At 41.6% G+C, this 27215-nt stretch overlaps 2 protein-coding genes across 3 annotated transcripts in view; both read left to right on the top strand.

The window, feature by feature from the left end:
• Positions 1 to 1376: 1376 nt before the first annotated feature.
• rfwd3 (ring finger and WD repeat domain 3) lies at positions 1377 to 12951 on the top strand. Its single transcript, XM_087312641.1, has 13 exons — positions 1377 to 1526; positions 3021 to 3177; positions 3802 to 3974; positions 4286 to 4344; positions 4458 to 4664; positions 7064 to 7155; positions 7289 to 7403; positions 7671 to 7878; positions 9874 to 10024; positions 10484 to 10660; positions 10809 to 11026; positions 12181 to 12395; positions 12492 to 12951. The coding sequence occupies exons 2-13, from the start codon at positions 3038 to 3040 to the stop codon at positions 12633 to 12635; spliced, it is 1899 nt and encodes a 632-aa protein (XP_087168767.1). The 5' UTR covers positions 1377 to 1526; positions 3021 to 3037; the 3' UTR covers positions 12636 to 12951.
• A 962-nt stretch (positions 12952 to 13913) lies between these two features.
• Positions 13914 to 27215, top strand: part of glg1a (golgi glycoprotein 1a) — a 33664-nt gene continuing 20362 nt past the window's right edge. For both annotated transcript variants that reach the window (NM_001442506.1, NM_001442507.1), the window contains 5 exon segments: positions 13914 to 14407; positions 22614 to 22643; positions 23647 to 23733; positions 24770 to 24985; positions 27133 to 27215. The exon segment at positions 27133 to 27215 is cut by the window's right edge and continues 136 nt beyond it. In NM_001442506.1, coding sequence (NP_001429435.1) covers positions 14120 to 14407; positions 22614 to 22643; positions 23647 to 23733; positions 24770 to 24985; positions 27133 to 27215 — 704 coding nt within the window. In that variant the 5' untranslated portion in view covers positions 13914 to 14119.

Genomic DNA, 27215 nt, shown 5'->3' with positions numbered 1-27215 from the left:
TTAAACATACTATAGAGATTTATAGTGTTTTTGAACCATACTACAGTAAAGAACTTGAATAATTCTGTTGTGGTTATTTTACAGTTGCTATGGTAACACAACACCTATAGTAATTGATCTGTTGTGGTGATTTTACAGTTGCTATGGTAACACAACACCTATAGTAATTGATATGTTGTTGAGATTCTATGGTTGCTTTGGTAACAACATCTATAGTAATTGATCTGTTGTGATGATTCTACAGTTGCTATGGTAACAACAACTACATTAATTTATCTATTGCGGTGATTTTATGGTTGCTATGGAAACACAACAACCATAGTAATTGATCTGTTGTAGTGATTCTATGGTTGCTATGGTAACACAAAACTAATATAAACAAATGAGCCAATGCTGTATTTTTCTACAGCTATAGATTATATTATACTACACTATACCACTATTTACTATAGTAAAAACTAAAGTACACTACAGTATTTATCACAGTTTATCAGTTCACTGTAGTAATAGTAAATGTGTACAATATAATACCTTTTACTATGGTGTGGTATTTAATTTAATTTCCACGTGAAAAAAAAACATTTAGATTTTATTATTTCAGAGTTTGCATATATTAATTAAGAAAACAGCACAATTAATAAAATTTTAAAAAGCACACAAATATACAGAAATACTAGAGAAGATGACCTATTAATTAATTAATTAATTAATCAATTATTTATAATAAATCTTCATATATATACATATATATAATTTTATTTGTGGCGAAACATTCAGTTTATTGTGTATGTAGAAAAAATCCTAGGCTATTACAGACACTGAATAGTTTTAGGGCTGTTAAAAGAGTGAAACGGTCTCTGTTTCAGAAAATCCTTCAATAAACACGCAAATTTACAGTAAGAACAGAATCTGGAGGCCTCTGCTGGATAAAGAGCAGTGCTACATCATCATCATCAGCGCCAATATAATCTATGAACATAAAGTAAATACAATTACTTCATCATAGAATCGGCGGCAGCACATGCAGTAATGTGTAATCTAAGTCATGTTAAACGTGGCAAAATTGCAAAACATACTTATTACACAACTTGAATGAATCGGGATTCATTGAGTCGGATCTTTTCAATCGGTTTAAATGAATCATCCTTTGCAAAACAGATGCAACAAGAGAGATCAATTTATCAGTTTTATCTCTTGGATTCAGATTAGACAGGTCATATTTAGATATACAAACTGGAACACTTACTTCAGTGACAAAGATAAACAAGTCATTACTTTGAAACGAACTGAAACAAGAACCGATTCCCGGAAACGACTCGGTGACTTTCAGGCTGCTGAAATCTGCTGTCAAATCAGGGAGCAGAACGAGCGGAGGAGGCGGAGCTTCGAGTTATGGCGGTTGTGTTTGCAGCACAAATTCTAACACGAATCAATCGAGTTTGCTTGTAATGATTTAAAATCACTTCACAATCCGCTTTACAACAGAAATAAGTGATTGATATTGATCAGCTTAAGAGCTCCAGAAGGTATCGTTTCTCTGTCTGTGCCTCCTCAGTGTTTTATATGTTATTTGTGTGGCCGCTGTAGTGTTAGTTAGCAACATTAGCACGATCACCACATTAGCAGAGGAAGTGTTTATGTTCATACACAAGTCTGCGACACTAGTTTATAAACAACCAACTTGGTGATCCATGTAAATATAGCGTTACTTAATGTTTAAAACGTAATTTGGTCGTTTTATAAACTCGTAACGTTACTCTGTAAGTCACTCATGCCATTAGTGCACGCTACAATCACAAATACAGCAACGAAAAGGAGATTATTACTCAAAATGAGTTCTATATCTTAAATAAGCAGGACATCAGGGTCGTGTCGATTCGTTTAGTGTAAGTGACACGTCTGTTGAGCATTGAGCTGAAATATTATTAACGTGGTAATGCATGTACATGTAATAATGTACTATAATCAGAGTTCAATGCTAAGGTTTTTGTCTACTGGCCCAGATTTTCACTTGGCCTGCCAATGTTTTACCACAAAAATAAGTTAATAGACATTTCTTAGCCATATATTTTAAATAAAGTGTCAAGTTTTGTAAAAATCTATCTATTGAAATAATCAATTTATTAAAAAACACTTTAGCTAAAATTATGCACTATAGGCCTACATTATAGAGGAATGACAGACGAACCAGTGTTGTGCCAAGAAATGCACCCCCTCTGAAATGTGCATATATTAACTTAAATTGATTTTAAAAATGAATAATAGTTATGACAACTAATGACTGAGGTGAGTTTCATGAAGGAACCTTTCCCTTACAGAAGGTGTATATTTAAGTAAATAAATATATTCATTTTAAAGACAATACTGGTTATTTTAATTAAAGAGAATTGTTTAATATGTGGTTTAGTTGAAAGCTGCACCAGTTTTGTTTTTCGTTTGTTTTAAAATCACCAAAAAGGCCTAATTTTAGTAACGGCCTCATTACAGCAGTCTATACTGCAGTCAATATTTGAGCTTTTCATTTATTTGTAAACCTAGTTTTAAAATAGCTTGATCCATCAAAATAATAATCATATTAGCCGACGTTTTAATCAGTTTTGGCCTTTGATTATTTTTAAATGTAGACTGAGAATGAAGGTGGCGTGTGCATTTACCACAGGGGTGCATTTCTCTTCACAACACCGGGCCTGCAGTCAGATCATGAAGCAGATCAATGTTAATCTTTCTGTCAAGGTTTCAGTGCAGATATGAACACAACAACAGAATCTCCATTGAATATACTGTGGTGAAATAAATGTTCATATTATAAAAAAACGACAGGGAAAATGTAACGCAGTGCTTCTTGTACAACCTGAGACCCACTTTATTTAAGATATCACAAGCATTGCCTGTGGTAAAGTGGGCGGGGCTTGATTTTGTCCATGGTGAGCTGATTGGCTGGTTTGCGTTTGATTGACAGGTGGAGTAGTGATGTCATGCATTGAATGATTGCAGTATTGTTGTTGGTGTCTGTACCGCAGTGCTGGTTTCTCTGAGGATGGAGGATATGGAGGTGGTCATGGTCTCTGAATCTGGCAGCAGCACTGAAGAAGAAGAAAACGATGTCGCCGTGTCCGTGCCGGAGGACCGGTCCAGACTGCCGCTGCGGCGAGCTCCTAGGAGGAGACAGATCATCAGGTACCACAACACTGAACACTAGAGCCCGTCTCCCCATCTCATTAGCATGTCCAGCAGGCCTGAGTGAGCAGCAGCCGTCTGTCCATTAGCCTTCAGAGTGTTTGAGCTGCTGAAGATGATGTCAGCATAGACTCAGAGGATTATAGATGTGGAGTTCTAGATGCACAGAGACAGGAGCGACATAGACTGACACAAGCATCAAGCACACATGCACAGCACTGACAACACAGCTAGTCCCACAGGCCTCTGTAGCTCCGCCCTCTTCTGAATTTCATTAGTCACACAGGTGCCTGTAGCTCCGCCCACTTCTCAATCTCATTTGCATTTAAAGCGACAGTCACCAAAACGCCACAGTTAGGATCAAAGCCTGAATGGGTCAGTTTCAGAGAGCTGGAGAACATGATCTGTGTGCTGTTCTCAGCTCAAACACACACACACACACACACTCTGGAGACATCTCTAATGCTTTTTAAAACTCCTTTAAGTACCATTTTACATGATCAATTTTAAGTGTGAAGTGAACGAGTAGCTCTTGTTGTGTTTTCATTGAGGAAGGATTGTCATTTTGTGTGTGTGTGTGTGTGTGTGTGTGTGTGTGTGTGTGTGTGGTGTGTGTGTTGTCAGTCAGCGTCCTCATGCGGAGCGAGTGCGGAGGATTCAGACGCTCCTCCAGAACACGCACAACCCGCCGGACACGCACAACCCGCCGGACACACGCACTGATCCTGAGCCAGCCTCCAGCGACAGCGCCGACCAGAGCCGCGTCCAGTCCACAGCGGAGACCAGCAGCCCTGCAGGTCTGAGAATGCTCTTATTAGCACGCCTCATTTAAGCAGCACATCTCCTCTGCTGTGTCTCCATGGCTGTTTTAAATGAACTATAACTATTGCTTGACTGAAATCTGTCAGGTAACAGTTAATTAAATGATGTCATTAACATAATCGATCATAGAAATGTATAAATAACTGACTTATATAAATATGAATTCATGAATAATTGACTCTGTTTTAAGTATAAGCTAGTAGTCTAATCTAGACTTTGCATTAAAGCATAATAAATCAGAAGTGTTTGTAATATTGTTGAGCTGTTCGTGTTTGTGTGTGAGCAGGTCCCAGTGTTCCTGCCGAGGCTGAAGCTCCCGCAGTAGAGCTGAAAACAGAGGTGGAGGTGAGCGGGAGTGTGGAGTCTGTCTGAAACGCATGCTCTCTGCGCAGTGAACAGTGTAGAGTGTGTGTTGTCTGCGCAGTAAAGTGTGTATGTTGTGTTTCTCCTGGTCTCAGGCATCCTCAGACTCCTCCGGCTCGGCTGCAGCGTCTCCCGCAGGTGCAGCAGATGAAGCAGACACTGAAGGCGAGTCCTGCTCCATCTGTTTCGAACCCTGGACCACAGCAGGTGAGCACCGCCTGGCCGCTCTGCGCTGCGGGCACCTGTTCGGTTACGTCTGCATCTCCCGCTGGCTCACGGGCGGAGGGAACAAATGCCCTCAGGTGAGCCTCCATCTCCCGCTGCATCATGAAGAAACACCATCATGGCTGACTCTAATGACCATCAGGGAGATTGTTAGTGTTAGAATATCTTGGCAGAGATCTGACTGGGCAGTTGAAAATATCCGTATTGTTGAACAGCTAGATGGACAGATGGATGAATAGACGGTCATGTGTATTCATGTATACAGTGCTCAGTATAAATGAGACCGCTCCATGTAAACAAATGAGTCTTATATCCACTAAAGTCCGAGTTCTGGTGAGGCAGTGGCGCAGTAGGTAGTGCAGCAAGAAGCAAGAAGGTCACTGGTTCGAACCTCGGCTCAGTTGGTGTTTCTGTGTGGAGTTTGCATGTTCTCCCTGCCTTCGTGTGGGTTTCCTCCGGGTGCTCCGGTTTCCCCCACAGTCCAAACACATGCGGTACAGGTGAACTGGGTAGGCTAAATTGTCAGTAGTGTATGAGTGTGTGTGTGGATGTTTCCCAGAGATGGGTTGCGGCTAGAAGGGCATCCGCTGCGTAAAAACTTGCTGGATAAGTTGACGGTTCATTCCGCTGTGGCGACCCCGGATTAATAAAAGCACTAGAGATCTGCGCGGGACTAAATTTTGAATCCCGCCCGCATCCGCCAGGTTTTAGCCCGAACCCGACCGCTCCCGCTTATATTAAGAATTTGTTGTCCCGCTGCCTGACCCGCCCCGGTTTCTGCCCGCCGCGCCCGATCCCGCTAAAGAGCGGGGGAGAACAAAACCGAAAATCACCCAGCTATACAGTCCAGACAGCCAAGCTGTCTGTATAAACACACACACACACACAGACAAAACTCTCTCTCTCATACGTGCGCGCGCACTAACACACACACAGCACCAAGCAAACACACACAGACAAAACTCTCTCTCTCATACGCGCGCGCACACTAACACACACACAGCACCAAGCACACACACACACACAGACAAAACTCTCTCTCTCATACGTGCGCGCGCACTAACACACACACAGCACCAAGCAAACACACACAGACAAAACTCTCTCTCTCATACGCGCGCGCACACTAACACACACACAGCACCAAGCACACACACACACACAGACAAAACTCTCTCTCTCATACGTGCGCGCGCACTAACACACACACAGCACCAAGCACACACACAGACAAAACTCTCTCTCATACGTGCGCGCGCACTAACACACACAGCACCAAGCACACACACACAGACAAAACTCTCTCTCTCATACGCGCGCGCACACTAACACACACACAGCACCAAGCACACACACACACACAGACAAAACTCTCTCTCTCATACGTGCGCGCGCACTAACACACACACAGCACCAAGCACACACACACAGACAAAACTCTCTCTCTCATACGCGCACGCGCACTAACACACACACAGCACCAAGCACACACACACACACAGACAAAACTCTCTCTCTCTCATACGTGCGCGCGCACTAACACACACACAGCACCAAGCACACACACACAGACAAAACTCTCTCTCTCATATGCGCACGCACACTAACACACACACAGCACCAAGCACACACACACAGACAAAACTCTCTCTCTCATACGCGCACTAACACACACACAGCACCAAGCACACACACAGAGGCAAAACTCTCTCTCTCATATGCGCACGCACACTAACACACACACAGCACCAAGCACACACACACAGACAAAACTCTCTCTCTCATACGCGCACTAACACACACACAGCACCAAGCACACACACACAGACAAAACTCTCTCTCTCATACGCGCGCACTAACACACACACAGCACCAAGCACACACACACAGACAAAACTCTCTCTCTCATATGCGCACGCACACTAACACACACACAGCACCAAGCACACACACACAGACAAAACTCTCTCTCTCATACGCGCGCACTAACACACACACAGCACCAAGCACACACACAGAGGCAAAGCTCTCTCTCTCATTCGCGCGCGCACTAACATACACACACAGGCAAAGCTCTCTCTCTCTCATTCGCATAGCAATATCCTACAATATCCTAATAGCCCGCTCCCGTCCCAAATTAAACCCGTTACCGACCGCTCCCGCGATTTATTTGGAAATTTATTCCTGCGCGCAGAAATCTGGTCGGGTCCCGCGGCGCCCGCGGGAATGCAGACCTCTAAAAGGGACTAAGCCGACAAGAAAATGAATGAAAGTGCGAGTTCTGTGAGCGCTCGGCTCAGTTATGCTGAACACTGTGTTTGCATGTGCATTTTCATTGCATGGTCCTGTATTTCATATACGCTTGTATTAAATACGGTATCACAACGGCTGAAACTGAACTGGTGGCTCTCTGTAGATGCCCTGACACTGACAGAGGATCCTGGGTTATATTAGTGGTGTTGTTGTGTGTTTTCAGTGTAATAAACCAGCCAAGAAAACTCAGATCATCTTCCTGTACGCGCGCAGGCTGAAGGCGCTGGACAACACAGAGGAGGTGCGGCTCAAGAGGTGCGTTCACACTCACTGAAGACCATCAAGATGACGATGATGGGGGTTTATTTGTGACTAGCTGTGATGGAACGCATCAGTATAGTTGGCTGGAGGCAGAGCTGATGATGTTAATGTTGCTGGTTGTGTGCAGTCGTCTGGAGCTGGAGCAGGGCTCTCGCAGGATGGAGCAGCTGGAGGTGGCTCAGTGTCGGCAGCAGCTGCAGCTCATGGTGGATGAAAACCTGCGGCTGCGCAAAGAAGTCGAGGTGCGTCAACACGTTCATTACAGCGGAAGATGAAATCAGCAGCCCTGCTGGGATATTTGAATTCTGTCTTAAATATTTCCCAAGTGCTGTTTAGCAGAGAAGATCAGATCTACTCATATGAATTGAATAGATTTTAAAGTGAGTGTATTATCATGGGAGGTTGCCTTATATGTGTGTTTAATCCACCTCTCTGTTTAGTCCATCATCATCAGCTTTTCCAGTTCTCAGATGTGTGTGTGTGTGTGTGTGTGTGTGTGTGTATTTCAGGAGCTGCGTCGGTGGAAAGCGCAGGTGTCAGCGGGCTCGTCTCAGGCGGCGTCTCTGTCCTCATCTCAGAGGCAGGATTCAGGGCATTATGTTTTCTCCAAGGCGGTTCTGGTGTCTCAGACGGGCGGCAGTCGAGTTCTGGCTCACTGTGAGCCACTCGGGTGTCTGCTGGCGTCTCAGCCGTCTCCACAGGCCACACTGATGCCAGGTATCACACGCAAGACGCAGTGCTGAAGCATGCAACATAAAAGCTGTCTGTTCTGTTTAAAAATAGTTCCTATGCTAACCATTTAAGATGATATGAGAATTTGTCTCTATTTTGGTTTCTAGTTCTATATACAGCAGCATAAACTAAGACCAGGGGTGTCCAAACTCAGTCCCCGAGGGCCGGTGTCCTGCAGATTTTAGCTCCAACTTGCTTCAACACACCTGCAAGGATGTTTCACTGCCTAGTAAGAGCTTGATTAGCTAGGCCAGCTGTGTCCGATTGGGGTTGGAACTAAACTTTGCAGGACACCGGCCCTCCAGGACCGAGTCTGGACTTACACCATGATCACCTCAGGCACTGATTATGTGCTTTATTCAATGTTAAATGCTGCCAATCTGAGCTTAAACACACGTGACGTGTCAGTCAGCGCCGTACTGACAGCAGCAGCAGATCGTTCACCTCAGATCTAGATAATCAAATAGCTAGCAGACGCTTCGAGAATGAACATCAGAACTGTGATTCAGCGCAAACAACATCAGACGCTCAGTAGCCGATTAATAATGAATGTTGAAGAGCTTTAAATGTGTATTCAGTAGAATTAAAAGCCTGAAAACTGCTGTTAGGTGCATGACAAACCCTAAAGCACAGTGTATTTCAGTATTATCTTTGCTATATTGTGTTCATTTTGTATTGTAGAGTTTTTGTTTTTATTTACGAACCGTACCAAATCTGTGACCAAGGGTCCGTTCTTCGTACGTGGATTACTCAGTTAGCTGGATTTGGATATTGACGATTTGACATGATCCAGGATCGTTTCGTTCTTCAAAGCTGATCCGAGAGTTGTTGTCATAGCAACAGTTCTGCTAGGTCAAACCTGGTCGGGAGCAGGTTCAATTCATATAAACAGGATTAGATCGGCTCAGTTCAAGCAAAGATAATACAGAAAGTATGTTCTGAATTCTGATATTTTCTTACAGTAGTAGTTATATACACTTGGGAAAATGGTACATATTTTTAACTATATATACATAAAGTTATAGTCATTAATAAAATAAATAAAGTTATACATATTAATAAAACGTATGCAATCTGCACCCTCGAAATGAAAGTACAAAGACTGCCACCTGGTGGTGCAAAGAGAAAACTTATTGATATGAACGTTTTAGATCGCTTTAGTACAAATTGTGTATAATAGAAATGCAGAATATGTGACTTTTTTAAAGCAATAATACATTTATGCAGTCATGAACATGTTTTGATAGTTAATATGCCGGTGATTTGATGCTTCACAATAGTTGCAGACGCCTTTACCGATATGAAAATGCTTTTGTAAACAACCAGTTATTCTTTACACCGATTAAAAAACGGCTACTATAATATAGACAATATTGTCTAAATGTGGAACTAAATACACTGATATGCATTGAAATACATGATGAATACTGTTGACACATGAAAGTGTAAAGCCTGCAGCTCACAACAAATGTGGAAAGTTCTTGCGTGTCATATTTAATAAACGGTTTGCTGCTAATTTGATGTAATTTTGCTCACATGGATAATTGAATATTAATCAGATGATGTCATTACGCTGCTGTGCCGTCAGCCAATCGCTGCATTGCTGATCATGATTTCGAGGATCGATAGATCTGTCCTTCACAACACACACAGATCTCAGATCAGTTTATCCAGACATTCTAATCTGATTTGCGAACTCGTTTGAAGAACCAAATTAGCAAGAGATCAAGATTAAAAGATCCGGTATCTGCCAAATAATCTTAGATCTTTTTAGCGAGGTACGAAGAACAGACCCCAAACCCCGTACTGAAGCGTAATAGCTCTGTATTGTTGCACTCCTATACAGAGCTCTCTGATTGGTTATGTACTGGTGTTTTTAAAGGGGTCTGTTCACACATGATCTCTCTGCAGGAGTTTGCAGGTAATTTTCAGCACGTTCTGCATGTGTGGCTCATGTGTCTGATGCTTGCGTCTCCTCAGGCTTCGGTGTGAAGAAGATCAGCACTGCGACTCTGAAAGCCTCTCAGTACGTCCACATTCACTCCAAGCAGATCCGCGGCCTGGCCTTCAGTCAACAGCAGGACGGGTTACTGCTGTCTGCGGCGCTCGACAACACCATCAAACTCACCAGGTCACACGCTCGGATGCTGGAGCCGTGTCTGAGCTCACATTAAAGTGTTAATTCAGACTAAAATCTAATTCTGCTTTCAATTACATCCACTCATGTGGTTTCAATTCCCACAAATGAAGATATTTAGGTCAAATCTCAGAGAAAACATTGTTAAAATCATCAGTGTTGCTTCAGCTGTAATCATATGAAGCTCCTACTACACTTCTGTGCAGCAAAAAAACTAGAAAGAACTTTTATTTGTAGGATTTAAATGTGTTTGCGTGTTGTTTTTGACACATTACTAACTAAATAGCAACTGTGTGTGTAAAAGCATGGGCTAAATGTAGTAATAACCTGATGAAAGGGATTTAAAATGCAGTATAATGTCTGTATGTCTAAAATGATGTGATAATGGGTTTGTTTCTCTCTGGTTCTGGTGTTTTTGACGGTGTGGTTGACGTGGGTGTTTGTTTTCCTCAGTTTGATGACCAATACAGTGGTTCAGGCCTATAACACTGGCCGGCCGGTGTGGAGCTGCTGCTGGTGTCACGATAACAACAACTACATCTACGCTGGTCTGAGTAACGGATCTGTGCTGGTGTACGACACGCGAGACACCAGCACACACGTGCAGGAGCTGCGCCCGCTGCGCTCCAGGTACAACTCGCACACACACACACACACACACACGCTTATATGGTTTGCATGTGCAGGTGATGAAAAATTAGCTTCGTAAATCTTTGTGTGTGTGTGTGTGTGTGTGTGTGTGTGTGTGTGTGTGTGTGTGTGTGTGTGTGTTCCTCAGCTGTCCGGTGGTGTCTCTCTCCTACATCCCGCACTCCTCCACCTCTTCCTCCTTTCCGTGTGGAGGTGTGATCGCCGGCACGCTGGAGGGCGGATGCTTCTGGGAGCGACACAACGACAACACACACACACCACACATCCTCCCGCTGGAGTCGGGGAACTGCACACACATACAGGCGGAGGCGGAGAGCAGACACTGCCTCGTCACCTACAGACCAGGTAAACACACACACACACAAATACACTCTCGCGCACACGCAGACAAACACACACCCGTACACAAACACCAAGTCCCACACAAACACATTCAGAGACACTCGCACAAACACACAAACAGACTCACAAAAACATGAGCTCACAAACAAGCTCACACACAGACATGCACACTCACATAGACACACACACTCACATAAACAAAGACACGCACACACATAAACACACACAGACTCGCGCGCGCACACACACACACAAACAGACACTCGCATAAACAAAGACACACAGACGCACAAACACACACTTACACAAACAGACACAAACATAGACACACACACACTGGCACGCTTGAACAAACACAGACACACACTCACACAAACGAACACATACAAACAGACACACACTCACATAAACAAAGAAACACACTCACACAGACACACACAAATGCTGACACACACACTCACACACCCACAAAAAGACACACACACACACACACACAATCACACACACACAAAAATGCAGACACACACACACACACTCACAAAAAGACATACACACACAATCACACACACACTGACACACACACACAAAAATGCAGACACACACACTCATACACACACACACACAAAGAGCAACACAATCAGACACACCAACACACATTCACACAAACACTCAGACACACACAATCACACACATACACTTAGACACACACACACACTTGCACACACACTCACACAAACAGACACACACATAAACACACACACACACACACACACACACAAATGCAGACGCACACACACACACACACACAATCACACACACACGCACACAAACGCAGACACACACAGAGCAACACAAACACACGCACACACACACACACATAAACACAGACACACACCCTTCCACAAACACACAGAGCAACACAGACTCAGACACACACACACTCTCACACAAACACACAGACCCACACAAACACAGATACACTCGGACACAGACAGAGATCGATGCACACTCACACACACACTCAAACACATAGACACCCACACACACACACTCCCACAGCTCTTCCTCTTCTCTGATTGGTGTTTGCTGGTGTGATCATGTCTATGGGCAGTCCTCATACACCACCCAAACCTGAGTGTGTCTCTCTGTGTGCGCAGGTCGCCTGAACCCGTCTCTGCGCTGTGTGCTGATGGAGCTGAGCAGAACTCCTCAGGTGGATCTCCAGTCCTCCGTCTGCTCCTGCTCCCCCGTCCAGACCTTCAGCGCCGGCTCCTCCTGCAAACTGCTGACCAAGAACTGTGTGTTCAGGAGCCCAGCGGGCGGAGGAGCAGCGCTGGTGTGTGCGGGAGACGAGGCCACCAACTCCACCATGGTGAGGGCACCCTGTGTGTGTGTGTGTGTGTGTGTGTGTGTGTCTGATATCTGTGTGTGTTATACACCGTTTTAATGTATTGTTTCCCTCCCTCAGGTGTGGGACGCGGGCACCGGTGCTCTGCTGCAGAAGATGCCCGCGGATCTGCCCGTTCTGGACATCTGCCCGTTTGAGGCCAACCAGAGCAGCTTTCTGGCGTCTCTGACCGAGAAGATGATCAAGGTCTACAAATGGGAATGAAGCCATAAGTGTGTGTGTGTGTGTGTGTGTGTGTGTGTGTGTGTGTGTGTGTGTGTGTGTGTGTGTGTGTGTGTGTGTGTGTGTGTGTGTGTGGTGTGTGTGGTGTGTGTGTGTGTGTGTGTGTGTGTGTGTGTGTGTGTGTGTGTGTGCTTTTAAGCATAATGCTTCTATTATGTACAGTTTTGTTTTCTGCTGCTCTATTAAAGTGAAATCAGGGCTTTATTCATGTTTTAGTTGAGCGTGATCATTGCTGGATGTTGTTTATTGTATATATGTGTTTCTTATTGACTATTTTTATTAAAGAGATAAATGCGTGCATCGCTTGAGTTTTTGAGAAGCTTTAAAATAAGTTAGAGGAGCTGATAATTATAATGGTAGTAACATGTGCTATTATTTCTAAATTAATATTAATAATATGTCAATAACAGGGATAAAATAATAATAAAAAAATCTTTCTTTGCACTGGCCTTCCCATAATCGATACAACAAATGCTAAAAGAATTTAAGATTTGTATTATTATTATTACTGTAAAATGATAATCTGTTAAGGTGAATGCGCTTAAATTAATGAAATTGATCTGAAATATTGTGTAGGTGAAAATAGTCACGCTTCAGAATGCTCACCAGCCAATCAGAGTCCAGCATTCAGCTAACCACTATTATTATCAGCTTGACCATACGGCAGTTTTGATTTACATCAACATGTTTCTGAACTCCTTTATAAACGTTTAAATCTTGTGCTTTGGATCTTTTCTCTCCACTAGTCCGATAGAAGACTACAAATATTTTTAAAAGACATTCTGAGGCCGCTTTATGTAATTAAATATGCAAATGAGAGCGTTTAATGACTAGCTGATAACAGTTTCCTGCAGGACTAAACTCCTCCTCTAGAGGGCGCGTCGCTCCTTCAGCTTCATTACCTTTATTTTATTAGAGGATACATCCGCGTTATTGTAGAATTAACCATTTAAAACGTTATTTAAACATTTTCGACTGATATGAAACGGAAATACTAAATTAATCAAGCTAATTTAACTACTATAGCGACTAATTGTTCCATGCTGAGCAAAGTAACATGCGTCACGTGACAACACCACAAATGACTGCAGAAGCGGTGTCATCATTTACACTTGAACAAAACTTGTAACCCTGTCCATACATTGCATTTACATAGAGACAAGTTAAAGACATGAGCTCAAATCTACGCCTATTTTATCTTATTCCCAATTGAATGCTAATTATCTCATTTATATTCCGATCGTTTATTCTTCAGTCGACGTGGCCGGTGTTTGTACCCACCGGTGAGCACCTCGAACACCGTAATTCCGCACTGCTTCCACGACCAATCCTACTACGGCGGGGGATCCAGCTCATGAATATTAATCAGGCAGTGCGCGTTCAGGACTCGGACGTCAGCATGCGCTAATGAATATTCATGAGCGCGTTCTTGGCCGTAGTAGGATTCGTAATCTCGCCGAGCGAAGATGGCGGCGTGTGGACGTGTGCAGCGCCTGCTGCTGTTGATCCTCTTCTCCTGCTGGATCTCTTCCTCTCGCGGACTCAAATCGGTGATCGTGGGCACCGAAAATGCGGCGGAGAACGCCGAGCGGGCCAAGAACGCGGCGGCGCTGGACGGGGCGTCGGTGCGGCGCAGCGGCGGCTGGAAGCTCGCAGAGGAGGCGGCCTGTCGGGAAGACGTGAGCCGGATCTGCCCCAAACACTCCTGGAACAACAACCTGGCCGTGCTCGAGTGCCTGCAGGACCGCAAAGATGTAAGAAAATCCGGCCCAGTGTGTGTCTGTGGAGAGTTGTGTGTGTGTGTTTAACGTATATGTGTGTGCGTGCGTGCTTGAGCGTGTGAGAGAAACAGTAGCGTCTCACTGATGATGATAATAATGATGAATACAGTAACACACAGCTTTTCTTGCGACACTCATGAGTTAACGTTAACACTAATAACACGGATAACGAGAGCAGAAGCCGTTGAGTGTGCCGTTAGCAGACGCGGCAAGAAAAGGCCTCTGAATGACGCATCCGTGACGTTTCTCAGGTTCGAGGTGCTAAAATGGAGTTATCACGACTAACGGAAGGGCTGGAAGTGTGTTTGCTGTTTCTGGCCGTGTTTCAAACTCTAAAGCTGCCTACTTAGGACGCACTGATACGCCCAAGAGCGCGGAGTGAGTCAGCTGAGTTCCGCGTGACGTCACGCTCGGTCCTGTTCGTTTAAAGTCCGTCTGAAATCAAAATGTACTGTTGTTTTCCATTAATCAGCACAAGTTAATTCACTGGGGAAAACTACTGCCTCAGTCTGAGCTTCTGAGTTTGAAGTGGCTCCTCTGTTGACCCTTCAGCCATGATATTCTTAGCCACGCCCCTCTTACAGGTAGTTTGATATGAGGGAATGATGCGCCAAAAGTAAGCCCCGCCCCCTGCTCAATATTCTGTTTTATTTGGAAGTATGTCAACATACTGAAGTAAAAACTACAGTGACGACTTTAAATCCCTCTGAAATCCAAATGAAGGTGTTTTGGGGTGTCAGCATCAGTATGGGCTTCTCTACAGCACGTTTGATGTTGATAACCCGTGTTTATTTGATGTCTTCAGTTGGTTAGGATGTTGTAAACGCAGTTTTCTGACCTGCATGTAGAGGTTCTTTTCATTGTTTTCTGCAGTTGAAAAGACGCTGAATGACTCCTGAATGAATGGACCACCGTGTCCTAACTGCACACCGCGCAGCACTCCATAAAGTGAACTTTTCCATGTTAAAGGTTGTTATTAAAGGGCCATGAAAGCCCCTCGTTTCAGCAGGGTGTTCACTCCTCTACTTTGGAAAAAGTCAGAAAAGTGGGCGTGTCCAGCTCTGTTTAGGGGGAGTGTTGGAGGAAGAAAAGAGGCATGGTGTGGGAGTGTCTATTTGGGCGCGCTGAGTTTCAGAGTAAAAACACAAACACACACACACAGGGGAGAAAGTGATGGTGTTTACATGGACATCTGTAGTCGAATTATTTGCCAAATGATTAAATGGTGGACTTTAACTGCAGTTTGGCTCTTTCATTCAGGGAATTCATTCATGTCCCTCGCGACAAACGAGATATTTGATTGGAGGAACTGCTCTAAGCGTGTATTTTTCATGCAATGTTTAATACCGCACGGCGAATGAGAGAAAAAAAAACTCTGCATTTCCCAGAAACTTAAATGCATACGGCAGGTAGCGTCAGAAAGCCGCGTGTGTTATTCCGGTCACTAAATGTGGTGAAAATCCTACACGAGGTTAAAGTTTGGTTGTGGTGCTAACATGTTTACACTCGGTGCAATAGTTAACTTAGTTTGATACGAACAAATTGAATAAACAAAGAGCACTGGTCGCTCACTTACCAAATCTGTAGAGACAGGACAATCACCAGCAACTAGAGCCGCGTCTTTATTAAGAGGAGACGAGCAGCGAATCCGGGTCTCAGCGTTTGCAGATGAGAACAGCTCTCAGGTAAACAATAATCCTCCTTAGACACGTAAGTTATTGTTGTGGAGCGTCGCGTACACTGTTAATCCACACGTGACTCCAGCTGAGCTCTCACAGAGAGAAAATGAAAACAAAACTTCACTGCAGCAAACTATAAAAGCAACACTTCACGCTTGTTTTGCCAACACAACGTGGCGTCTCTGTCGTCTAAACACTGTGACTAATGAATATTAATGAAGTTGCACAATAGAGCGCGCTGATTGGTTTGACACAAGCTTTACTCATGCATTAATGCATCACACTGTAAGACGTAATAAGACACACTCTGGCACAGACGTCCAGTCTGCACGCTGGAATACACGCTATTATGTCATGACCGTGACGCAGCTTCAAAAATTAGTTTCAAACCGGAAGTACGAATTTGCTTGAAATAACACTAAAACAACCAGTTTACACTTTTCAGTGAGATATAGGTGTCCTAATAGTGTTTTCAGCAGTGTGGGACACATATACCACTGTCAACAGCTCAACACATGTGTTTTAGTGTTTCGTGACCCTTTAACGGAACCGTCTGCGCCAGTGGTGTGCAAAGTTAAAAAAAGTAATAAACCGTTGCTATTGGTGCAATGTCACGACTAAACAACAGCATAAACTACTATGCCAGCGAACACCTCAGCTGCTGATCATGTGCTGTATTCAGTGGTAAACGCTGCCAGTGTGAGTTCGAGGATCATTCATAGTCGTACTGAAAGCAGAAGCAGGTTTAGCAGTGGTGTTTGCTGTGAGATGTTTGATCATCTTCACTGTGATCTGTCACATCCGTTTATTGCTGGAGCTCGCTGATTAAGCTGCTTGTGATTATGAGTGCTTTATAATGTGTAATGTAGTGTTATTCATGCATTTATTCTCCTGATAATGTCTATGCGATGTAAGGTTAACACTAACTTTATGGCTACTTTGTGTTGCGTAACACAATTTCGAACCACTTTAGTTGACCAGTGTGCACTCCAGCAAATCAACAGAAGACTGTAAACTACCTACCATTAGTTTAATACCGAGGTGTCCAAACTCAGTCCTGGAGGGCCGGTGTCCTGCATATTTTAGTGCCAACCCCAATTAAACACACCTGAAGCAGCTTCTCAAGCTCTTCCCAGGTATACTAGAAACTTCCATTGAGGTGTGTTGAAGGAAGTTGGAGCTAAACTAAGCAGGACACCGGCCCTCCAGGGCTGGACACCCCTGGGTTAATAGGAGGGAATGATACACAACTGAAAGCTCCGCCCCCTACTCAATATTCGATTTCAGTTGGAAGTGCTTCAACATACAGATATAACACCCCGTGTAACCGTCGATGCTTCCCGTTCACTTTGAATGTGTGACGTCAGGCGTTGCCAAACTGCATTGTGAATCCGTCTGCGCCGCTGCAGAAGTTGGGACTAGCTCAACTTTTCAAGCATCAACGGAAGCGTCAGCCAATCAGATCGCAGTATGCAATATACACCAGCTAGACAGTGGCCTATTGTGGACTGAATTTAATTGGCTGAAGCTGCTATGACGATCGCTTCAGCCCCAACTTCAGACACGCCTCCAGTCAAGCGTTGACGCTGAAGCCTCGTGTGAATGGAGCGTAAAAGCCTCAGCAACTGTTCTAACTTTTCAATGGGTTGCAGATGCTGATGATCTCTAAATATCTGATCGCTTGCTGATTGTTGAAGGTCTTCATTTATTCTCAGCCTCTAAATTTGCATCATGTGCTCTCTCTGTCAGTCAAGTTCATTATGGTGCATTATTATTATTATTATTAGCAGAATTATAGGTATGAGGAAAACAGCAGGCGGTAGGGCTGCATGATACTGGGAACTTACTGGGGTTGGGTCGATAAACGATGACCGATTCCAGCACGATAGACATCATGATGCTGAGCCGGCATCGCAATCCTCCACCCCGCCCCCGTCACAGCAGCAACCCGCTCACGGAAAACACACACTCAGGCCTGTATACACTAATACAGCTTAGTGTTAAAATGGCGTTCTAGAATGAAAAAGATCCACATCCACACTGACGGTTCAACTAGCATTTCTGAAAAGATCTCCGTCCACACTGTACCACTGAAAACGCACATTACCTGACCACACACACACACACACACCGTCATGAGCTGCAGTCTGCACGTCTGAGCTCCAGCAGTCAGCGGGTGCTTCGAGCACAAAACCCCAGAGAGCTGTGCACGTGGGACAGTCCATCAAGGATGTCCCGCTGGATGGCGTTTCCCTATAGTTGTTAAAGGTGATCTTTAATTAATCTAGTCTCTATCTAACGCCTCTTCTGTCTTCTGAATCTATCAGGTAACGTGTCACAGCATCAGTACACTGCTTCAGGCTTTCACTCTTGTGTTGAGTAATGTTAGTGTAAACTGTGACTCACGTATTGTGATATCGATCCTCAGACAATATATTGTACAGCCCTAATATACATGCACAAATGTTATGTAAATAATATATGTTGTGCATGTTATATGACATCTTAATACATATACTATTATATAAACATACATTATGAACTGATTTAAATTGAACAGAAACAACAAAATTCTCAAGTATCATCCACTTAAATTTAAGTTGACTTAAATACTGGAATCATTATGTTTATGAGTTAACTTGAGGGCACGGTGGCTCAATGGTTAGCATTGTGGCCTGACAGCAAGAAGGTCGCTGGTTTGAGTCCCGGCTGGGTCAGTTGGTGTTTCTGTGTGGAGTTTGCATGTTCTCCCCGTGTTGGTGTGGGTTTCCTCCGGGTGCTCCGGTTTCCACCACAGTCCAAACACATGCGCCATTAAGGAATACGGTGGTTCATTCCGCTGTGGCAGCCCCTGATAAATAATGGAGTAAGCTGAAATGAATGAATGAACTTAATCGATATGTGTTCAGACAACATGATTTAATTCATGCTGCTTTTTTAACAGTGTACACACTGTTTTTGTATGTGATTTTAATTGATGAAAGCAGCTCTACATTAGTGACATTCCTCTGGCTGATTATTGACATTACAGGTCATGTCTTGAAGCGTTTGTTATTGCACTACAGGTTTGTAAAATCACAGATTATTTCTCATCACATGATTTGTTGTTTCTCTTTTGGTTGCCCTTAGGGCTGCACGATATTGGAAAAATCGGACATTGCGATATTGAGTTTTTCAGCCAATATAAATAGTGATGTATTGTTATACTTGGACATTATTTTTGCTCACACTTTATTTTAAGGTTCAGCTCTCGCTCTTAGCAAACCATTTTGACTTTTGCTTCACTAAACTCCAAATTTGCTCCTTATTAATAGTTATTAAGCTAGTTTAGGTATTGATTATAGGGATGTAGATTACGATCATCCAGAACATGTGCTTTATAAGTACTAATAAGCTGCCAATATCTCAATAACTACATGCTAATAAGCTACTAGTTAATATTGAGAATTGGTCCCTAAAGTGTTCCCAATCAACCAGAATACATTTGGCAGGATTTTCTAGAGGAGGAAATCATGCATAACATGTATCAAACAATCTACAAGCACAGATAAATGCAACGAAGCAAAGATAAAAGCAGAATGAACTGTGCATGCATTGGGGTTTTGGATAAGCACATGTAAAAATGACACTGTGAAGTCAACTCAGCATTGCATATCTTTGCGACGTGATTATTGTTTTGCGATAGCGATGCTGAAACTGTATATTGTGCAGCCCCAAGTTGTTTTTACCATGGTATATTTGAATGATGCGTGTAATGAACAGCTTATAGCAGGGTTTCCTCTGACTCCGAGGACTGACAGAGTCATTCATTTACACAGTAAGGCTGCTGATTTCTCCATTCAGTGTCCCCCGTTGTTGCGTATGAATATAATGAGGAGTGAATGGAGAGCGTTTGTTTACCTCCATTATTCATAATCTGCCAGAGGCTAAAGTCTGAATTAAAGAGTGCAGTGTTCAGATGATGTGGAGCAGGCTGATGTTCTCATATCTGAGGCTTCTCTGTGTCATCACGGTGTTCTTTTCCCTCAGATGAGAGATCAGATGGAGAATCGGTAGCTTTAATCCTGTTAAGGAGTGCGTAAACCCAGAGTGGATCTCTCAGCTCAGACTGTACGGGGTCAGGATGGGTTACTGTGTCTTAAATTGGATTTAGATGCTGTTTTTAGCAATGTTTTGTTACTTGGCCAGGCTTTTAGCTGCTGGGACCTGTACCATGAAGCTGGATTAGCTGGTTAGCCAGTTAAGTTTTAGTTTAGTTTGCACCAACCCTGGGTTTTAAGTACCATGATGGCAGATTGTCTTTTTTTTTAATGCTGCACGGCAAACCTGCTGAATAGTGGATTATGTTGGGGATTAGTTCTGGTTAAGTTTTGGATAAATTTGGGTTTAGTTCTAGTTATGTTCTGGATTTGTTCGGATTTAGTTCTGGAAATGTTTGAGTTTAGATCTGGTTATGTTTTGGATATGTTCACAGTTAGTTCTAGTTGTGTACCGTTAATGTTCAGGTTTATTTCTCGTTATTTTCTGGATCTATTCGTGTTTAATGCTTGATATGTTCAGGTTTACTTCAGTTTAATGTTCTGGAAATGTTTGCATTCAGTTCTAGTTATGTTCTGGATATGTTTGGGTTGATTTCTGATTATGTTCAGGATATGTTCGCATTTGTCTGGTTATGTTCTGGACATGTTTGCATTTAGTTTTGTTTTGGATTTGTTTGCAGTTTTTTCTGGTTTTGTTCTGGATATGTTTGGGTTTGTTTCTGGTTATGTTTTGGATATGTTTATGATTAAATCTGGTTGTGTTCTTGATATGTTCACATTTAACTCTAGTTATATTCTGGATATGTTTGCGTTTAGTTCTGGATATGTTTGCATTTTGATCTAATTATTTTCTGAATATGTTCAAGTTTATTCTGCTTATGTTCTAAATGTGTTTGGGTTTAAATTTGGTTATGTTCTGGATATGTTTGCAATTAGTTTTAGTTATGTTCAGGTTTATTTCTGGTTATGTTTTGGATGTTTGCAATTAGCTTTTTTTTTTTTTTGGATATTTAGATTTAGATCTGGTTATGTTTTAGATAGGTTTGTGTTTAGTTCTAGTTATGTTCTGAATATGTTTGGGTTTATTTCTGGTTATGTTCGGGATATGTTCACGTTTAGTTCTGGTTATGTTCAGGTTTATTTCTGGTTATGATCTGGATATATTTCCAGTAGTTGTAGTTACATTCCGGATATATTTGGGCTTAAATCTAGTTATGTTCCGTATATACTCAGGTTTAGTTCTGGTTCTATTCTAGGTATCTTCGCATTTAGTCCTGGATATGTTCGTGTTCAGTTCTGTTTATGTTCTGTACATGTTTGGACATCATAAATCAATATCCAACCAATCCACTGCAGGGTTGTATATTTTCTCAAATGTGTGTATTAATGTACATAATAAATATACACCGCACGCGCACATCAGGACATAAAACTTGAGGAAAAAAGGCTAGAGATGAGCTTAGCTTTGAGTCTCTGTAATATACCAGTGCACATTTTCCCTCTCCTACACATCAGGAAGGAGATGTAAATGCAGTAAAGCTGCAGTCTGACAGGTTTTCAGTCTCTACACCTCTATATGTCCATATGTCAGATGTTTTAGATGCTTTTCTCTAGTGTTTGCAGTCAGTTTGTCATTACATGATCTCATTCAGAGTCACGGGACTGTTGCTGAACACTGCTCTGCCTGTCTCTTTAAACATGCTGGAATAGTTGGCGGTTCATTCATTAACACACAGGCAGACCTGTTCACACACACACACACGAACTATAATACCAGCATCAGTAATGTGCATCATAAGCGCTGTCTCTTTAAACGCTCAATCTCTTCTGATTGGCTGTTAATCAGGAATAACTGAGTGTGTTGTTATAGTAGTCGTGCTGCTCTAATACATCTGAGTCAGTTATATATTACAAAGTCAATCAATGTGATGGTCAAAGCGGATGTGAAGCAGGATCAGAGTCTTCGTGAGCTTCTTTTATTATCTTACACACACAATCACACACTCTCTCTAAGCCTAAAAGTCAACAACACACACCTCAGTCAAACAGCAGCACACTAACACACACAGTGCTAGGCTAATGCTCACAGTTTGCCTACTAACTAAAGACTCTTAAAGGCGCAGTACACCGCAAAAAATTACATTTCATCATTATTTATTCATTCATTTTCCTTTAGCTCAGTGCATTATTTACCACAGCAGAATGAACTACCAACTATTCCAGCAAATGTTTTACACAGCCGATGCACCCATACACACTCATTCATTGCCAATCCTACACTTGTCTTATGAACAGTTCACTAGTTAGGTGTAGGATTGGTAAATGAGGACAAAACTAATGTTTTTAAGTGAACTGCCCGTTTAAGATAAGTGTGGGATTGGTAAATGAAACGTAATATATTTGAGTGAGCTGTGCCTTTAAGAATGCTGAATAATGAAATGACTCTTCTCTTCTCTTCAGGAGACTGAAATCGCTGCCGACTGCAATCATGTAAGTGTTCATTGTGCTTTATTTCTTCATCAATGCTGATCTGATGTTAAAGTTCTTCATCTGCTGACGTTGCAGGACCCAGTTCCACTTTAACTGAGCTCTGAATAATGTGTTTGAGGAAAACATCATCATATGACTGATCACATTTATTCCCAATTTCAACATTGCAGAGAGCTGCTTTTTTACATGAAGTATTAAAAAGTGTCCCGTTTTCAGATGTTTGCATTAATATTTGTTTAAAATTTGTAATTTACTTATATTAACTAATATTCTTCATATTAATTATTTAATTAATGATATTCATTTTTGGCTCTGGTTTTCATTTTGGTTCATGTTTGCATTAATATTTGTTTGCAGTTTGTAATTTGCTTGTATTTAATAATATTCCTCATATTATTTAATTAATGATATTCAATTTTGGCGTTGGTTTTCATTTTATTTGATGTTTGCATTAATTTTTAGATGAGAAATTGCAGATGCTTGACTTCATCAAATCTTTATTTATGAACTCTTCTGGTGTAACCCGGAGTTTAATTCATAACAGATTCAATCATTGGTTGTTCTGGCCTGTAATTCTTCTATTAAAGTCATTTTCTGTGGGGGGGGTGGGAAGAGAAATCTGTTTTTTTTTTGTGGAATAAATGCTCTTAGACCTTTTATAGAAATTAAATTGCAAATATTAACCTTTTCCTCAAGTGCATGCCTAATAAATCCACATTTTATTAGGTTTTCCTTTGGTTTTTCAATGCCTTTTGAGTCTCTCTTGTGTTTTAATGATCAATAATCAACTATTCAACAATTTGTTTTAATAATAATTTTTCTGATAATTGAAAGTAAAACAACTTATGGAATGCAAAATATTCACTCTTTAATTTGAGTTTAACGTGATTTAGATTATATAATTTAGATTTTATCACAGATGAATGAGTTATTCAGGCGCAGGTGTCAGGGTTCGACTCTGAGAGTCAAAAATAAGACCATTGCTCTCCTCCATTATTTTCAGCTGCTCTGGAACTACAAGCTGAACCTGACGCAGGACCCCAAGTTTGAGTCTGTGGCCGTGGAGGTCTGCAAGTCCACCATCAGCGGGGTCAGTAAACACACACCTATATTTACTCACCGGCCACTTTATTAGGTACACCTTACTTATGTCAGCTGTGTGCGTAATAGCTCATCTGCAATGTGTCCTCAGTAGAGAAACCTGTTTGTAACCTGTGTAATATTTCGACTATGAAACGTACTTTAGTCCAATGCATATTTTAAAATTGTATTAAAGAACATATGTTTATTCAGTAAATATTTTAAAAGGTGTCTTCTGAAGGAACTTTACAATATTTATTTCTGCAATATTTATAGTAAACTAATATTTAGAATAAGTCTATATATATATATATATATAATTACAGTATTATATAACTATTTATAATAAGTCTATAAAAATGTGTGACTTTTATCAGTGTTGTTATTTGTGTGTTGTTGTTTTTTGTATAATGCTGATGATTAAGAAACGGCTATGATTGTAAATTTATATATTGAAATTTTTGAACAAGTGTTGCTATGAATATAGGCAATGCTGCTGATATTACATTGAAACAAACTAATTACAATTAAAATGACATTGAAATTAAATAGCAATTAAGTTGCAATTTAAAATACAAATTAATTAATTGACAGTCAAAATTAATTGCAAATAAATTAAATAACAATTAAAATTAAATGACAAATTAAATCAAATGAAAAATTGTAATACAATGAAATTAAATGAGAATTAAAATATACATGTGTGACGTGTGCTCGGGGTAAGGAGTGTGCTGCTGAGGAGCATGGGAACAGTTATCTGGTGTCCTGTCTATAAAATGCAATTAAAATTAAAATTAAAAATACGATTAAATTATGACAATTAAACTTAATTTTAATTAAAAACAGTTGGATGACGGTTAACAATAAATTGCTACTAGAATTTGAATGAAATACAAATTAAAATACAATAAAAAATTTGTCAATTAAAATTAATTTGCAATTAAAAGATAATCTCAAATCAAATGAGAATTAAATAAATCACAATGCAAATAAAATCGCAATTAAAATAAATGAGTAAAGCTAATGCATGTGTGATGTGTGCTCAGATTAAGGAGTGTGCTGCTGAGGAGCGTGGGAAGGGTTATCTGGTGTCCTGTCTGGTGGACCACCGCTCCAACATCTCCGAGTACCAGTGTAACCAGTACATCACCAAGATGACCAGCATCATCTACAGCGACTACCGGCTGATCTGCGGCTTCATGGACAAATGCAGAGACGACATCAACAAGCTGCGCTGCGGGAGCGTCAACACTGGGGAGAAGGTCAGCACACACACACACACACACACACACACACACACACACACTGCTCAAGAGGAAGCACAGGGGTTGTTTAAACACCAGCATTTCCTGCTGCCGCTCTCTGAAAACCACAGCTGGGTTTAAGTGGGTGCACATTTGCTTGAGGTCTGGTGTGCTGATGGGTTGCTTTCATTCGTGCTAGGGTGGTTTTGACTCTTAATTTGGCCATAACTTTCTCCGTTTCAGCATATGGGATGGTTTTCTTTATATTTTGACAAATGTTTGGGGAATAAGCTTTGAAATAAAAATAAAACTCAACAATACACTCCATTGACTCCTCTTTGGTGATGTTGGTGCTGGTTTGGCTCCATTGACTTCCATTATAATCACATTATTGACTGTAAAGCATGACAGCAGATGATCATACACTGCTGAGTGCTGCTGGTTCCCCTGTTGGGAAGAGGAACAGAGTCATTTTACTGTTGATCATCAGGTACAGTGTAAAGACCAGCTTAGTTTCCGGCTTTTCTATGGCCTGTAGCGTGGGTGCTTGTTTGTGCGTGCTTGTTTTTTTTGTCTGTGTGTGTGTTTGTTTGTGCTTTGTTTGTTTGTTTCTTTGTGCCTGTGTGTGTGTTTGTTTGTTTTGTGTGTGTTTGTGCATGTGTTTGTTTTTGTTTGTATGTGTGTTTGTTTGTGCATGCATGTGTTTATTTGTTTGTGTGTTTTTGTTTGTGTGTGCGTGTGTTTGTTTATGCATGTTTTTTTTTGTTGGCTTGTTTGTGCATGAATCTGTTTGTTTGGATGTTTGTCTGTGTGTGTTTTTTGTTTGATTGTGCGTGCGTGTGTGCGTGTTGTCTTTGCGTATGTTTACTTGTTGGTTTGTATTTGGTTTGTTAGCTTGTGTTTGTGTGTTTTTTTTTTTGTTTGTGTGTACATGCATCTGTTTGTTTGGGCATTTGTGTGTTTGTTTGTGTGTGTTTTTGTTTGTCCGAGTGTGTGTTTTTGGTTTGTTTGTGCGTGTGTGCATCAGTTTGTTTGGGGGTTTGTGTGTGTGTTTTTGTTAGTTTGTGTGTTTGTTTTTGTTTGTGTGTGTTTTTGTTGGTTTGTTTGTTTTTGTATGCATGTGGTTGTTTGTTTTTGTTTTTGCATGTGTTTTTTTTTTGTTGGTTTATATTTGTTTTTGTTTGTGTGTTTTTGTTAGTTTGTGTATGTTTTTTTTTTTGTTTGTTTGTGTGTGATTTGTTTGTATGTGCATGCATCTGTTTGAGTTTTTGTGTGTGCATGTGTGTTTATTTGTTTTTATGTGCGTGTGTGTTTGTTTGTGTGTGTGTGTGTGTGTTTATTTGTTTGTGTGTTTGTTTGTTTGTGTGTGCATGTGTGTTTGTTTGTTTGTGTGTGTTTTGTTTGTTTGTTTGTTTGTTTGTGTGTGCATGTGTTTGTTTGCTTGTTTGTGTGTGCATGTGCGTTTGTTTTTGTGTGCATGTGTGTTTCTTTGTTTGTGTGTGTGTGTGTTTTTATTTATTTGTTTGTGTGTGTGTTTTTATTTATTTGTTTGTGTGTGCATGTGTTTTTATTTGTGTGTGTGTGTGTGTGTGTGTGTGTTTATTTATTTGTGTGTGTGTGTGTGTGTTTATTTATTTGTTTGTGTGTGTGTTTTTATTTATTTGTTTGTGTGTGCATGTGTTTTTATTTGTGTGTGTGTGTGTGTGTGTGTGTTTATTTATTTGTGTGTGTGTGTGTGTTTATATATTTGTTTGTGTGTGCATGTGTTTTTATTTGTGTGTGTGTGTGTGTGTGTGTGTGTGTGTGTGTGTGTGTGTGTTTATTTATTTGTTTGTGTGTGCATGTGTTTTTATTTGTTTGTGTGTGTGTGTGTGTGTGTGTGTGTGTGTGTGTGTGTGTGTGTATGTGTGTGTGTGTGTGTGTGTGTGTGTGTGTGTGTGTGTGTGTGTGTGTGTGTGTGTGTGTGTGTTTGTTTGTCTGTGCACCACTAGAAGGAATCCCCTCGTGTCCCGCTTTGAGATCCGCTGGGCTGAATGTCCTGCAGATTTGTGGAGCTCCACATTCGATGTTTTCAGAACGTTAGAGGAATGTTGTCCTGTCGCTGTAACTCTCTCTCTCTCTCTCTCTCTCTCTCTCTCTCTCTCTCTCTCTCTCTCTCTGCGCAGGACCTGCACTCTCAGGGCGAGGTGATTGCGTGTCTGGAGAAGGCTCTGGTGGCGGAGCAGGATCAGGATCCGGATCAGGGGCC

Source organism: Danio rerio, chromosome 25 (genome assembly GCF_052040795.2).
Source record: "Danio rerio strain M-AB ecotype USA chromosome 25, GRCz13ab, whole genome shotgun sequence".
NCBI lineage: Eukaryota > Metazoa > Chordata > Actinopteri > Cypriniformes > Danionidae > Danio > Danio rerio.
The sequence above is the reverse complement of the archived record's forward strand: the minus strand, read 5'-3'. Positions and strand labels throughout refer to the sequence as shown.

Excerpts from the sequence above, each read along its gene's own strand:
- rfwd3 (XM_087312641.1), top strand. The coding sequence starts at position 3,038 with ATGGAGGATATGGAGGTGGTCATGGTCTCTGAATCTGGCAGCAGCACT. Across the intron at positions 7,879-9,873 it reads ACAGGCCACACTGATGCCAG|GCTTCGGTGTGAAGAAGATC; the intron begins GTATCACACGCA and ends GCGTCTCCTCAG. Across the intron at positions 10,025-10,483 it reads AACACCATCAAACTCACCAG|TTTGATGACCAATACAGTGG; the intron begins GTCACACGCTCG and ends TGTTTTCCTCAG.